The sequence below is a fragment of the Phragmites australis genome, chromosome 2, assembly GCF_958298935.1.
Source record: "Phragmites australis chromosome 2, lpPhrAust1.1, whole genome shotgun sequence".
NCBI lineage: Eukaryota > Viridiplantae > Streptophyta > Magnoliopsida > Poales > Poaceae > Phragmites > Phragmites australis.
The window spans coordinates 28,898,122-28,913,833 of NC_084922.1; the positions used below are offsets into that span (position 1 = coordinate 28,898,122).

Consider the following 15,712-nt stretch of genomic DNA (forward strand, 5'->3'; position numbering starts at 1 on the left):
GGCTGGAGTGTATATATTAGTGCCACGAAATGCCCTGTTGCTGAGTCTCTTAGCCTATTTATCAGAGCTCCATAGCTCTTAAAATTGAACCGATAAGATTAATAATAGTTTACAGTTCTTAGTTTTTAAGTGATTTTTAAAAATAATCTAAATGTTAAGAGTAAAAAATAAACTTTCACTGATTTATTTCTTTAGCAAATTATTTTATTTATAAAATTTATTATAAAGAATCATTTTTAATCACGTAACAAAAAATCACTTTCTAAATATATATGGATAAACGAGCTCTACCAAATAGCCTTTTCGCTTCCCTTCCATTCCCTTCCCTCGGTTTCCACCTCCGCGCGCGTCGCGGTTGACCTGCCTGAGCTGTTTGCTATTAAAGGCCCCATCGCCATTTGCAGAATTCCCCCGTGCTCCCTCGGACGCACGGGCTGACCAACCCAACCCGCCACTGGTCGCCACCAAGAAACTAACCAACGCCAACCATCTACACCGCCGCGCGCGGCGGCGGGCAGCTGCCCAATTTACTTCGCCTTGTCTCCATAGCTCCAAGATCCAGTGTGCAGAGCATCGGCGGCGGCCACCTGAGTACGTGACATGGTGGCGAGCGTCGCTGCCGCGGGCCCGGCGACGGCGGCGGCGGCGTCGGGGCGGCGGCGCGGGGGCACGAGGGAGCCCGCGAGAATGCACGCCAGCATCCGGCGGTCGCGCTCCGAGCCGCACTTTCGCTGCTCCCGCCGCGGGGGCGCGGCCGCCAACGCCGCGCTCACCACCAGCCGCTCCATCGGCGTGTTCCCGTTCCAGTTTGGCGCCGCGCCTCTGCGACCGCCGCCGCTCCCCGACGGTGGCGGCGACGGGTCCCGCCTCCTCACCGTCGACGACGAGCCGCCGCCCGAGCCTGCGCCGGAAATTCTACCCGTCCGGAGGCCCGAGGCGCACTGGCTCGACCGACTCCTCGAGCTCCGGTCACGCTTCCACGACCCGACCAAGCGCGACGTCCTCGAGGACGATAACGACGATGACGAGGACGTCTACCATCTCGACGACGACGACGCCGGCTGCGGCGTGAGCTACGAGGATGACGAGGAGAAGGCGGAGGATGCCAACTGGGACCGGGAGTCCTTCGTCAAGCTTCTGGCGAGGGCCCCGCTCGGCGAGGCGCAGCTGTTCGCGCAGCTGGCCTTCCTCTGCAACATGGCTTACGTTATCCCCGAGATCAAGGTGAGCGCGCGAGCATACCACGAAAACTTAAAACAGATAAAATGTTAGCCGTCAGATCAGTCACCGACGGCCGAGATCTGATGATCTGGCCGCTCGCGGCTGCTCAACTGAAACCGCCGCCCAGCTACCAGGCGCTTCCACTTGGCGCTGAATTTTAATTTCCATTTCCCAAGAATTTTGTAGGGCTAGCTCGAATTAAAAATTTCTTGGTATGGAGGAATCGGCCTTAATGGTTGCCAGATTTAGGTAGGACCGCAGCAGCGACCGGGCCTTAATTCGCCTCGCACGCATCTGATTAGCTCAATATGATGCTGCGATCTGTCCATGCACACATATATTAGGTGCCCCACCAAGAACAACTTGCGCGCCTCTTATTCCTTCTAATTATTCTCGATCAATTTAGCGGCTGTGTTTGCTGTTGGCTGTTACGGTTGTGCCTTAGTCGACGTGTAGTTTTTCTGGAATTATGGAGAGAAAAATCTGCACCTAGTTTTCTGGTGTTTCTTCCCGGTAGTTGGCTCGAGAGCTCCGCAGATCGCGCGCTAGATTATTTTCATCGTTCAAAAAAGTTACGATTGTGATGTGGGGTACCATGCGATAAGGTTTTAATTTTGGATACTTCAACGTTCCGCTACCACGACATTTAGCTGATCCTGTAAAAATGCTCATTAGTTCGAGCGAATTTTTTTAGTTTTAGTCTCGTGAATGTAGCAGAGTAAGTGACAGAGATGCAATGCGAGTGGTGGTATCTGAAGAAGAAGGGTTTTCTTGTTGGGATTTCAGGTTGAGGAGCTGAGGAAGCACTACGGATTGCGGTTCGTGATGTCGTCGCTGGAGAAGAAGGCCGAGGCCGGCGCCGTAAGCGCCAAGCTGGACGCGGACTCCACCCGGCCGCGCACCGAGCCGGCGTACGAGGTAGCCTCCGGCCCGCAGCCGCGTCGGCCGATCCGGTCGCACCTGGCCTACGAGGTGGCCGCGTCGGCTGCGTCCTACGTCCACGCGCGCGCGCGCGGCCTGCTCTCGTTCGGCGGCCAGCAGCGGCCAAAGGCGGGGGACGAGGGCAGGCTGTACAACTCCGGGATGGCTGCGTACGTGGCCGCGTCGACAGTGACGGCGGTGGTGGCCGCCGAAGACGAGGCGCGGCAGGAGGCCGCGCGCGACCTGCGGTCGCCGCTGTCGTCGCCGTGCGAGTGGTTCGCGTGCGACGAGGCGGACGCGCGCACCCGGTGTTTCGTGATCCAGGGCTCCGACTCGCTGGCGTCGTGGCAGGCCAACCTCCTGTTCGAGCCTACCGAGTTCGAGGGCACGGGCGTGCTGGTGCACCGCGGCATCTACGAGGCGGCGAAGGGCATCTACGAGCAGGTGATGCCGGAGATCGAGGCGCACATGGCGGCGCACCGCAGCGGGGAGGCGCGACTGCGGTTCACGGGCCACTCGCTCGGCGGCAGTCTCGCGGTGCTGGCCAGCCTGATGCTGCTGGCGCGCGGGGTGGTGGCGCCGGAGGCGCTGCAACCCGTGGTCACGTTCGGAGCGCCCTCCGTGTTCTGCGGCGGGCACCGCGTGCTGGAGGCGCTCGGCGTCGGGGAGGGACACGTCCGGTCCGTGGTCATGCACCGCGACATCGTGCCGAGGGCCTTCTCGTGCCGCTACCCCGATCACGCGGTCGTGCTGCTCAAGCGCCTCAACGGCGTGCTCCGCATCCACCCATGCCTCAACAACCAGAAGGTGCTGTACACGCCGATGGGCGCGACGTACATCCTGCAGCCGGACAGCAGCGCGTCGCCGCGGCACCCGTTCCTGCCGGAGGGCGCGGCGCTGTTCCGGCTGGACCCGGACGACGTCGGTCGCGGCGCGGAACGCCCGCAGAGGACCCTGGTTGCCAGCGCGCTGCGCGCGTTCCTCAACTCGCCGCACCCGCTCGAGACGCTGAGCGACCTCTCAGCCTACGGCGCTGGGGGCGCCATCCTCCGGGACCACGAGTCCAGCAACTACTTCAGGGCGCTCAGCGCGCTCGCCAGGGCGCCCCCGCGGCGCCGGAAGCAGCCGGAGATCGTCTGGCAGCTGCCAGGCGTCGAGCGGCTGCAGCAGTACTGGTGGCCCGGGATCGCCGGCACAGTCATCCCGGCGCCGGTGGCGGTTGGGACCAAGGAGCTGGTCTCCGAGGCATAGAGGGATCTAAAGACGGTTTGCAACTTTGCCATTGCATTCCTTTTAGTTGCTAGATTGAACAGTGTACATTATTTGGTTCTTTCGTTTGTTCTGCACAAGGTACATAGAAAAGGTACGTTTTTTTTATCAATACGTGCAGCTAAATTTTAAAAACTTTAATCACTAGTATATACAAAACTAGTAATTTCATGTGTAAATTGTAAGCATGAAGCATCTGGTTTAGCTTTCGTGGTGGCCGGAAAGATCCGCAGGCTGCTGAATAAGACAATGGTTTTCGTCTCATGGGTTCTTGTGAGGAATGAACTCCACTTGTAAATTGTTCTTGCTTCAATGAAAAGCAAATTTCGAATCGAGAATTTGAGTTGGTGAGCATTCTGGATTGCTGGGTTCCTGTAACTTCTCCGCATCAAATAGAGCGCCACCACTCTGCTCCACACAAACAAGCCCTCGCTTTCACCGCCTCTATGGCATTCCTCCTCGGCCTCAACCGCATCAATTCTGAGAACGGAAACCAATACAAAACACGGAGACAAGCTATTCATATCTACTAGTACCATCAAATAGATATCATACTAAAATACATACAATCAAACTTTAAAAACTTTGATAATAATATATATAAAAACTATTAAAATTTAACATATAAAAATAATAGTAATAAGTTTATCATAAAAAATACTTTAATATTATCTAATTTTTATCAACCTTTACCAAAAAATAGTTATCAAAAGTAATAATTAAACGTGCTGGTTAGAGACCGTGGCGGCGATATTCTAAACAACGAATAAAAGAGAAAGAAGTAGTATGTTAGCAATATGAATACATGCCGGTGTATTGTTTCACCTCAGAACCAGCCGTTATATGTACGGTTTCCTTACAACAAATGTCAAGAAAAAGGTAAAATGAACGTGGTAAAAACATGTCAGCCTAACCAGAAACCTAGCATTCAGAATATGCAATGTTACACCTATATTTCTCTCCTAGCTAAATCAAAAGTATGAAGGACTTTGCAACCCAAATCTTGGCGCGCTCCATGGCGGTCTTCCATCACAGCAATTATCAATAAGCATGCATCAGCCTCTGCAACAATCTTCTCATCTTCTGATTTCAAGTCTGTTCGCCAAATGGTGCCGAGAAGAAAATGCAACATGTGTGTTGCGCCCCATTTTACAGGAGAGAACTGAAAGAACTCCCATGCTTTATCTCGGCGCCACTGACTGTACATGGATTTACAATTCACAGCCGGTGACTACTGTCTTGAAGCAACAAAAGAATCTTTTAAATGAGGGCAAACTCATCTTGGAAGGAAAGCTGGGGTTCTTCTTGGTACGGATGAACTACTTTCTTGATCTCATCTGCAGTGAGTGTTTCACGCTCCAGCAAGGCATTTGCTAAAGCGTGTAATTGCTTCTCATGCTGAAAACAAGTTTAGATGGATGAATCAGCATTGAGCGAAAAACAAGATCAATCTGTGTTATGTTCAAGTGATCATTCTGGGTCAGAACCCATCATGACTGAGAGCAAACCTTCTTAAGTAAACACTTGACCCGCTCATAAGCTTCTCTTAGGAGTTTCACCACCTGCAACGCCACATGATCAGAAACAAATGCAAGAAGTTGTAACTACCCTCAAGTTTCAGTACGGTTGGCAACAAGTATCCAATCTCGAGAAAATTAATTTAGAATATGCACGAGAGAATCAGATTGCTAGTTTATACTTGTGAAATACTAGAGGCCGAAGGGAAGTGTACAATTAACGCATTTACCCAAAAAAAGGAATGAGCATCCCTAAATGTTTGGGCAAATGAAATAGTAAAACCAAAAAAGATGTTGTCGCGATATTTGAGCATAAGACGTATGAAAAATCACCTCAGCATCTATCCTTGATTGCATCTCTACACTGGGCCGTTCTTTCACATGCACAGGACCAATAGCATCACTCATCCCACAGTTTGATACCTATACAGAAATAATTAGTTAAGCCACTTTACACATAACAAAAACATATTTCCCAGTAGATGAAATAATTACCATGTACTGAGCAAGCTCTGTTGCAGTAAGAAGATCATTTCTTGCCCCAGTTGTAACATTATCTTTCCCAAAGATGAGCTCTTCGGCAGCCCTCCCACCCATGCAAACATCAAGACGTGCCAGAAGTTGTTTTTTGCTAATAGAGGTCTCATCCTGTGAGGGGAGCTGTGTGACCATTCCGAGTGCAGACCCACGAGGGAGGATAGTTGCCTTGTGAATGGGATGAGCACCCTTGGTGTTTAGTGCAACAATAGCATGTCCACTTTCATGGTATGAAGTAAGCTAAGTATAACAACCAAAAAAATAATTATATACTGGAATTCACAGTTTCACCAATCTAAAGGTTAAGGACAGATGTTAGAACTACTACTTCTACTTTGCTTGCTGAAAAGGAAAAGAAAAAAGAACAAGCATGCCTTTCTTGATTCATCAGATATGAACATTGATTTCCTCTCAGTTCCCATAATAATACGATCTTTAGCAAACTCCAACTGCGCGGCAGTCAACTTGTCAGCACCTTCAACTGCAGCCTTAATTGCTGCAATGTTTACCAGGTTTGCCAGGTCTAACACAAAGAAAAAAAGAAAGGTCAGAACACTTTTTATACTCAACAAAATAATTATGACTTGGACTCAAAAAATGATAAATAAAAAAAAGTAAATACAGCTGGTAGTGAAAAGAATTATCCAATCTCTACAATCCCTAGCAGTGCTTATAAAATAAATTACTACATACTACTACCATAGATAATAAAAAAAGATAACTTCAGCGTACCAGCCCCGTTAAAGCCAGGGGTACTACGGGCAATTGCATTGACATCCACATCACTGGCCACCGGCTTGTCTTGCAAATAGAGCTCTAGAATCTCTTGGCGACCATGCACATCAGGGCTTGGGACAACAATCTAGTAAACAAACTCGACAGAATTAGTCAATCTTTGCTGGTTGCACTACAGTCAGCAGATTTTTTTGGAATGATTGATAATCCTTGCCAAGATCAGGAAAACATTTACTCAGGTGACTTACATGCCTATCAAATCTACCAGGTCTTGTGAGTGCTGGATCAAGAATCTCAGGCAAGTTTGTTGCAGCCATTACTATTATTCCCTGCAAAATAAATATCAATTGGGAGCAAGAGTTAGATAAATTCTGAATACAGTGCTCTGGTCAATTATGTTAACGATGTTACCTCATTTTGTTCAAAACCGTCCATCTCAACAAGAAGTTGATGTAATGTTTTCTTTGTATGCCCTTCCCACTGTTTTCTGGTTGAACCCACAGCATCTATTTCATCAATGAAGACAATGCATGGTGCCTGTAAAGAGAGTTTGTAAAAGCTGGGTAATGGAATATTTTCTCCCTAGAAAGGTGTAATTTTTCATTTATAACAAAAATGTAGGCTTCTATTTTGATTCATGGAAAATAAAACTGAAGAGCTCCTTCTCAGGCTAAAAAGATAGCAGATATGCTATTGCAGAGTGCAGACTCTAACTTATGTAAGGTAGACAGAGAAAGAGAGTAAATGGAAGTTTAGCAACAAATTGAAAAAATAAAGATAAATAACCTTTTTCTTAGCAGCTTGAAACAAGGACCTCACTCTCCGAGCACCAACACCAACAAACCTGAGAAGAGACGATGACGGTTAAGTTCTGCTAAAACAAGAAAAAAAGTGATAGGGAATAAAATAAATATAATGAGTACGGTGCCAAACACTTCACTTGTCATAAATGAGGAGGTTTTATTTTAGTAGCATTCAAACAGTATTATAGAATGAAATCAAATTGAAACATGTACCAAGCTATGAGGTGCTATTCTCTGACTTCAAGAAAGATAACAATTGCAATTTGTGGTTAGTATAAGACCAGATATCACCCTAGACGAGATCTTACATTTCCTCAAATTCAGAACCTGCTCGGTAAAAGAATGGTACACCGGCTTCTCCAGCAATAGCCTAAAGTACAAAGCCAGCTCCAGTAAGGAATGTTATCAAGGAAACGGTTGTAGCACAATTAGGAAAACTACAGGACAGTTGCTCTACGAAAGCTCGAAAGTGAGTACATGCTACCAAGAAAAAGAAGAGCCGAAACACGTCAAACATTAAACAACAAAAGAGCCCTCCAAACAGTTTACCTTCGCAAGCAGTGTCTTCCCAGTTCCTGGAGCTCCAGTCAAGAGTATTCCCTGCAAACAAAGGAAAAGGAAACAATTTATTGAACATCAAGATTTACAATGATTGAATCAAACATTAAAACTTAGACATGTGTATCAAAAGATTCCACAGAGCAGGGTATAACATACAATGACAAAATGTTACTTGCAGGTTGATAGTGATGATTACCTTTGGTAGCTTTCCACCAAGGCGAGTGAACTTTCCAGGGTTTTTGAGATACTCGACTACCTCCTTAAGTTCTTTCTTTGCGTCATCACAGCCTTTGACATCTTTAAATGTCTTGGTGTTCTGTAACAACATAGGAGGTCATTTGGAATGCATATTTGTTCTCCGCATTGGGGAGAATTTGTATTACAACAAATGGCCACAATGAAGACAGTATGGTACAAAAGAAAAACATTAATAGAATTTACCTAATTACTGAAAGTGGACCAACAAATTGTCCTTATCACATAAGAATAATTTATAAAATGTAATAGCATACCTTCTCTGGCATGATATCCTGATTCAATTCTTTTGGAGAATATGATGAACTAGAACCAACACCAGATGCCCCACCTCCACCTAAGCTACCAATATACTTTTGAAGCGCAGCAGCACCCATTACCCTGGAACAAAATATAACAGAGTGATCACTAAAAAAAACTTGAAGTTTTTCAAAAAAGGAGTTTGGCCCAAGCAAGTAATATATCCAAACAGTTCATCACATAAGGAATAAAAAATGGGTTCCTCTACAGAAAGTATACGAGGAGTTCTAAAAATTTATATATAACGGCATAACTTTTAATAGGAAGCACCTATGGTCACTACAAATTTGGGGTGTATGTTTTGTTTAAATTACATTGCATCATCAAACTAAAAAATTAATTCCATCATGTTGGTTACTTCAAGCTAAATGCATCTTAGTTACTTGGTCATCCAGCAGAAAAGTGCTAAGATGAACATCATGTGGCAATAGATAATAAGAATTAACAAAACACTAGCTAATAAGGATCATGAAAAATTGAACATACCACATTACTCCGACAGCGATTGTGAACAAGATAGTCGAGAAGATCTCTTGAGCAAAGCGTGTTGATCTACCTGTAGCTTTGGGGTCAACCTAATGATGCAACAAAGATCCATGACAACATAATTAACATCACAAGGTGAAACCAAACTGGCCCCTGGCACGTCACAGTGGTCATCAATAATACTAGAGTAGCATGATTTGAAGATTTAGTAAACTTACCATTACTACATGTAACGGTTGCTTTTCTGATATCCCAGGGTTCAAGAAAGGCTTGTTCTCATTCCCAGATACACGTTGCTTCAATTCTTGCAACTACTGGCATAAATGTATATTACAGCGAGTAAGGAAGTGATTACATCACACTGTAGAAGTTAACACAGAATATGAGGAACCATTATATGGAAGGAAATGATGATATTATGAAGTTCAAAGTTTTTTAAGCTTTTGCAAGATGACAGCAATGTTTTTATGTATGAGGGATCGAACAAGTTCTAATTGAAGGGTATCTCAAGCCTCAATTAATGGCATATTGAAGTTGAATAACCGAAAAACATGGATATAGATTAAACAATACAGTACCAGGATATAGACATTGTGTGGAATAGACAAATAGTAGATGGATTTAGAACTTCAGTTAAGTTAGCAAATGTCATAATGTTGGCAAGAACGAGAACCGTAAGATTTCACATAGATTTGTTATCAAATTGTATCGAAAGAATAGAATAATGTATATGAAAAGTCACCATACAATAAGAATTCCAAGAGAAACTTACCAGGGCTGGCAGACTTGCAGACCTCCCAGACTGTTCATCTGGAAGGTAATCAGCTATTGCGTTGGTGAGAATAAGCGCTCGAAGGTACTCTGCAACCCCCTTGCTATCCACAGCATGGCTTCTTTGCTCAAACCTTTTGATGACATCTTCAGGGCTGCCATTGTTTTCAATACACATCCAAAAGTGTACCATCAAATCCATGAGAACCATGTTATTCTCTAATTTCTATGTAGAAGATTGAATACAATGTACAGTGCAAACAAAAGGAAGAAAAGAAGCGACCTGTTTATCCCATTCTTAATTAATAGTCTGAAGAGTATAAAAGGATGGCAGGGAAAAGGACCTTACATAGCATATACCACTAAATAGTGATTGCACAGATACAGGGGCTCCAAAGATCAGAGAATTCAGATGATTTAGCTACTAATATCGCAACTTCCCTAAGTTATGCTTTATGCTGCCAATGATCCAACAATATGCACAATGCATCGTCAACCATTCCTCGCATTTTTCTAACTAATTGTGTTGGGCATATCAACATGGGCCATACATCTAGGGTGCAGAATCCACTCAACATCACAGAAGTTGGAATCAATATCCTCAAATTTTTCAAAATCTTCCTACTACTGAGCCCTTAGGCAACAAAACTTTCCAAACCGTCTACATCACCACGCAATCCACACATAACCAATAAATCAAAATCACAGTTTTCCCAATTCCCCAAAGCAACACGTATTTGAATTGACTAATCAGAGAAAAAGGAGCAACTATACTTCTGAAGTGCACCTGAACATGTTGAGCTCATGGAGAAGCGCGCTCTGCTTGGCGGCGTCCATGGGATTGGCGTCCGCCTCGTCGATCAGCCGCTGCAGTCGCCGGTCGGACCTCCAGAAGGGCCACCAGCTCATCCAGTCCCCGGACACCACCCAGTCGACAAATCTCCTCGCCGCGGCCACGACCGCGGCAGCGAACGCCACGGCCCAAGCCCTAGCCTTCTCCACCAGGTCCTCCAGCTCCTCCTTCCCGCCCTTCGCCGCGGGCGCCGCCGCCTCAGCTGCGGGCGGCTCGGGGGCGGCGGGCTGCGGCGCTCCGGGGGGCAATGCGCGGAGGCAGAGCAGGGCGCGGCTGTGCGGGGGCGCGCGGGGGAAGGAGGCGGAGGCGGAGGGGAGCGGCAGCCGGCGCCGCGCGGGCAGGGGCGAGGGGAGAGGGCGGAGGAGGAGGGAGGCTTGGAGCGCGCTCATGACGCCGACGGCGGGAGGCGGGGAGGCGCGAGCACGGCCGCGGGCGGTGGGAACTGCGAGGCGAGGCGACGGGACGGGGACCGTCGGCGACTGGTAGGATAGACCAGGAGGCGCTCCGGTCCAGATCGGCCAGGTCCCATTCCGGCACTGGCATTCCGGCACAAGCAAGGAACCTCCAAGCCAAAGTCAGGCAGGATGAATGGAATCAACTTTAGTGTGCCAAAGTGATCGACCATGTGTTGTAATGTAGCCCCTCTTATCACAAATATAAGTGTATTTAGGTTTATTCTAAATAAAAAAATTAATTTTGATCATAACTAGTTAAAAAATTATATAAATTAAGAATATAAGGTTGATGTTACTAGATTATCATAAAAAATATATTAAAAAATATTTAACTCTTTCTATTGAAATAATATATTTTTATAAATATTATTGGCCAAAGTACTTATATTAGAAATCGTGTCGATATCTTAATGAACTTATATTTGGGATAAGAGGGAGTACAAGTTTTTCAAAGTTTAGCTCATATGTGTCATGTTAGAGCATTGGATAGAGGATCACACATGGTTGCCATATGTGGGGTTGAGCAAAAAAAATGAGAACGTATGGGTTTAGAAGGTGATCCAAACGGTGAAAAAGAAAAGGTTTGAATGAGATGATGCATTTTTTATAGGTGGCTACAAGGAGCTTATGCCCACCTGAATTTGTGAGCACAAGGGTTTGAGTTCAGGTGCATGCTCCTCAGTAAGAGTTTCTACAAGTGAGTTAGGCTCCGCTCTTAATAGGATGATGCGTAGATATTACTATATCGGGTTTTTTACTTGTTGTTTAGGATATCAATACGTTCTTCAATATATATATTTTAATATTAATTTTTATAATTATATTTTAGTCAAATTTGTTAAATATATAATCATATGAAAGTGTTTTCATAAAGAAACCACTTATATAATCTACATGTGTCGAATTCTAGCAATTTGTATGTATTAAAGGTTAAAGTTTAACTATATTTATTCTAAAATAACATCTATTTAAGAACGGATATAGTAATTGTAAAGAAGAGATGTATCTTATATTGTATTAAGGACTACCACCAAACTAAATTCAAAGATGATTTCTATAACCAGTGGTTTATGTCACCAATTGGTCGGTGAGTATGACAAGGTTTGTTGCTTTGGTTGTCCTTGTTTGTTCCTCTTCCTTTCTTTGTTTTCCCCCTCGTATGGGCGTATCCAAAGGGTAGTGAGGTAGGCTCAAGACTACCTTAAATTTTGGCTAGAAAAACCATAACTATGTAGTTTACCCAAACCCATTACAATCGAGAATACTACTGCCAAGTTCAATCCAAGTTGCACTTTTGCATGTAAATCAGAGTGGGTGGAAAAAACACAATCATATGAGATGTGCATTCAAATCATGTTGGGCTAGAAATGGTCTCTCACAGCTACAGGACAAGAATGTTCTGTAGTTTTACTGTGAGAAAAACGTTCCTTAAGGACAACGCCACGATCGATATATTAGCATTGATCTTAAGAATTCTTCTATCTTAGGGAACGCACAAATCATGAAATGGTGATGATAGATTCTAGCTTCTTGATTAATAATGTAGTAATTGATCTGCATCTCTGCACTATGTTCTTGTTGTTACAAAGTGGACAGAAGGGGACCTATCCATTCCAGGGTTTTCATTACCGACCGGAGCTCGGTAACTGAAAATTCGTGATTACTGCGGTTATCGATCGAATTTTCAAAAAAAAAATTCGGATAAAATTCATTTGAATAAATTTGAAATTTGGGAGAAAAATCGCGATTTTACCCGTTCGGTAACCGATCGAATTTGACCGGTTACCGAGCGGTTTTTGCGATTTATCGAGCGGTTTTCTCGAATTTTCCGCATTGTCGGTAACCGCTCGGTTTTATCGGTAAACGTTCGGTTTTTTCAATTTATCGAGCGGTTTTCTCGATTTTCAGTGAAGTTCAACAAAAAAATCCAAAAATTATCTCAATCTTGTAAAATCAATAACTAATTCATGTGAGATTCAAATCAAGTGAAACAAATCTTGTTGGTTTCCTTGTAACATGATCTACATGATAAAAGTATTTATTCTCATAAAAAAGTTCAAAATTTTCTGTGAGAAAATGTATTTGTTAAATCAAGTTAAATGCATAGTTTACTCTTTGCTAATCCAAAAATCATGACTAATTTTGTTAGTCTTCTTACATGATCCTATGTGTTTTAAAAATACATGAACTCATGAATTAGTTATTGTAACATGCAGGATTGTGTAAATATGTTGCGACTAGATTAATTCATAACTGACCCATCACACCTCAAAAATTAGTGAAACCACTTTTATTAGTTTATTTATAATATTATTTACGTAGGAAAAATAATATTAGACATGAAAAAGTTAATTACAGTATTGTTTCTTAACATATTCACTTTATGCTTATGAACTTTTTAAAAATCATAGAGAAATTAATAAAACTCTAAATAAAGTGAAATCAATTTTAAAGATCCTCTTAAGATACGTTCTACGTAAGAAAAATATGTGTTTGCATGTTAAACTTTTCCTTAATATGAGTTAATAACTGAACCGCATGCTTCAATTTTTTTCATTTTTTTAAACTTTCTCCCTATAGAATATGATGGAAACGACATTATTTTTTTAAAAAAAAATTTACAGAAGGTCTTAGAATTGTGTCTAGTTTTTTAAAGATTTTTTTTTAAAAAATTTTGAAGTTTTATTTTTTTTGAATTTTTTGAATTCAAATTCGGTTACCGTTCGGTTCCTGAAACCAAGCCGGAACGAGATGGCCGGTTATCGCGATTTTTGCTCGGTAACCGTCGAATTTTTGAACCCTGGTCCATTCAATGCTACTTGTGTGGGATGCTGTTCTAATCTTAGGAACTATATCACATGGATGCTAGGGCTTTAGGCTTGATGTCAAATACTCTTGTTTTGTTCAGTTGGTACGCACTTGATGTCAAATACTCATTTTATAGTGTAGTTTTTGTAAATTCCAAATTTATTTGTTGAATTTACGATGTTAAGAATATTTAATATATTTATATTGTATTTTTAGTAAATTTTATATTTGTATATTGGATTAAAAAATTTAGAGTGTCTAAAAGGACAATGATATCGCCTGAATAGGTGATATCATTGTCTTTTCAATTTGTATCAAAGTCAAGTCTATCTTTTAAAGCTTTATCGTCTAGAGAGTAAATATATCGACTAGTTGTATTAATATAAGTGGTAATCTTTATTGATCATCTTCCTTTCAATTTTTGCTTCTAGTGACTTCTTTCTTTGTGAAAGATTTCCTTTAACTCTAAAAGATAAGAAAATGAGTTTATGCAAGCTTTCTATCTCAATGCTTGAAATATTTTCAATACTCTTGCTTGAGATAAGTTTTTGAACATGTATGCAATTCATTTTTTTTATATGCTCAAATCATAGCTTAGTTCATTCGTTGAACTTTGTAAGTGATCATTTGTTGATCATCTTGTCTTATATGTAATTTGGACATCGTTTTTTTTGCCTTTAATTGATATTTTTTATGTTTTATATGCTATTTTTGTCCAAATTATATCTTTGTTGGATCTTGAAAAGTAACGAGCATGCTTGTTTGATTTAAATGTTAATATCTATAGCATGTTGGCTTTCTTTGATCTGACATATGGAGTAAGCCTCTCTCAAGTGCTTTATTGGTTAAAAGGTGCATAAACTTTTTATTTGACTTTCATTTGAAATATATACCTTCAATCCTTCAATTGGTATCTATCAATTGGAATGAATTCAATTGTTATCATTTCTATATCATATAAATATGTACATAGTTATGAGAGAGTTTGCTATATGTGCTTGGTTTTTGCTAACCTCTTCGGATCTAATGACTTTGCGGATCAAATTGTAGTTAATGAGTTTTAGGTATAATGGAGCTGTATTGGATGTTTGAATGAATCATAATGAATGTCCTTTTAAAAGAAAGATCATTTCAAATTGAATTCATAAAGAAGGTCTTTATCTTTCAAATTGGTATTCATAAAGAAGATCCTCTTCTTCAACCTCAATTGGAATCAAAAGAAGGATCATATCAAAGTAAAGCCAAATACGAATGAATAATGATCTACTACATCAATCAAATGTCCTTCTCGGTAACTCTTTCTTATTCATACTTCCAATGTCATAGATTCTTAATATTTGATCACTAGGATTGGAACATCCGATTGGTTTCAATTGGAACATCTGATCAATAGGATCAGATATTTCAATCTGTTCAGAACAGCTATAATGAATATCACGAAATTAACTCAAAGTATGTACATACAAGTATGAATATCAATGTAATGCATAAGAGTAAGGAAACACGGAGACAAATGATTTGTTACCGAAGTTCGGATATCCACCAATATCCCACGTCTTCGTTGAGGAAGTTCGATCACACTTGAGCCGGGTCTTTTCAACCCTTTTTCTCACGAGGTTGCACACATGCACTCCTCACCTCCACTATGGCCAACTCTTCCTCCACTTCGGAGATGGTGAGTTCCGCTACCACTTTCAGGCCTTCTCACAATCTTCACTTGAGGATATCACCGATAATCCACCACCGAACCGTCTAGGAGACGGTGGTCTCCAAGAGTAACAAACTTCTGAACTCGCGTACGATCAACACCGAGTGCTCAACACATGCAACTAATGCAACAATTGTGGGCTACCAAAGTACCACACCCTTCACACCTCTCTCCCTCTATTCACTAAGTCACAAAAGTCTTGATTCTCACATAATCTTAATAGAGAGGGAAGGAGAGCACTCAAAGGTAGAACACCAAATTCAAACACCTCACACAAGCAGCACAAAGCTATCCAAGCAACCAACCCCATGAAATGAGGCTAAGGGGTATTTATATCCCACTTTAAAAAACTAGTTGTTGGGCAGATTCTCCATTGATCGGAACTTTCAATCCCTAGATCGAAACTTTCGATCTTTAAAATCCCAACAGTCGGACACTAGCCGTTACAACCTTTTCCAGCACACATCGAATGTTTCGATCTCCATATTAGAACTTCCGATCAGTTCAAAACA

The 15,712-nt window shown here is 42.6% G+C and overlaps 2 protein-coding genes across 2 annotated transcripts; one reads left to right on the forward strand and one right to left on the reverse strand.

The window, feature by feature from the left end:
* Positions 1-312: 312 nt before the first annotated feature.
* On the forward strand, positions 313-3,749 carry LOC133907604 (phospholipase A1 PLIP1, chloroplastic-like). The gene is made up of 2 exons (XM_062349680.1): positions 313-1,224; positions 2,008-3,749. The coding sequence occupies exons 1-2, from the start codon at positions 601-603 to the stop codon at positions 3,391-3,393; spliced, it is 2,010 nt and encodes a 669-aa protein (XP_062205664.1). The 5' UTR covers positions 313-600; the 3' UTR covers positions 3,394-3,749.
* Positions 3,750-4,164: 415 nt separating this feature from the next.
* On the reverse strand, positions 4,165-10,809 carry LOC133907635 (ATP-dependent zinc metalloprotease FTSH 9, chloroplastic/mitochondrial-like). The gene is made up of 17 exons (XM_062349706.1): positions 10,164-10,809; positions 9,378-9,531; positions 8,824-8,916; positions 8,606-8,694; positions 8,077-8,200; positions 7,761-7,880; positions 7,553-7,603; positions 7,312-7,373; positions 6,987-7,044; positions 6,612-6,737; positions 6,449-6,529; positions 6,198-6,327; positions 5,840-5,988; positions 5,424-5,705; positions 5,262-5,351; positions 4,920-4,973; positions 4,165-4,809 (listed from the first exon to the last, which is right to left on the reverse strand). The coding sequence occupies exons 1-17, from the start codon at positions 10,616-10,618 to the stop codon at positions 4,672-4,674; spliced, it is 2,256 nt and encodes a 751-aa protein (XP_062205690.1). The 5' UTR covers positions 10,619-10,809; the 3' UTR covers positions 4,165-4,671.
* Between the last annotated feature and the right edge of the window lie 4,903 nt (positions 10,810-15,712).

Bases quoted from the DNA above. Each gene is read 5' to 3' on its own strand.
- LOC133907604 (XM_062349680.1), top strand. From the start codon at position 601: ATGGTGGCGAGCGTCGCTGCCGCGGGCCCGGCGACGGCGGCGGCGGCG. The intron at 1,225-2,007 runs GTGAGCGCGCGA...TTGGGATTTCAG, and splicing joins ACGTTATCCCCGAGATCAAG to GTTGAGGAGCTGAGGAAGCA.
- LOC133907635 (XM_062349706.1), bottom strand. From the start codon at position 10,618: ATGAGCGCGCTCCAAGCCTCCCTCCTCCTCCGCCCTCTCCCCTCGCCC. The intron at 8,917-9,377 runs GTAAGTTTCTCT...TTATGCCAGTAG, and splicing joins CTGCAAGTCTGCCAGCCCTG to TTGCAAGAATTGAAGCAACG. The intron at 8,695-8,823 runs GTAAGTTTACTA...TTGCATCATTAG, and splicing joins AACCGTTACATGTAGTAATG to GTTGACCCCAAAGCTACAGG.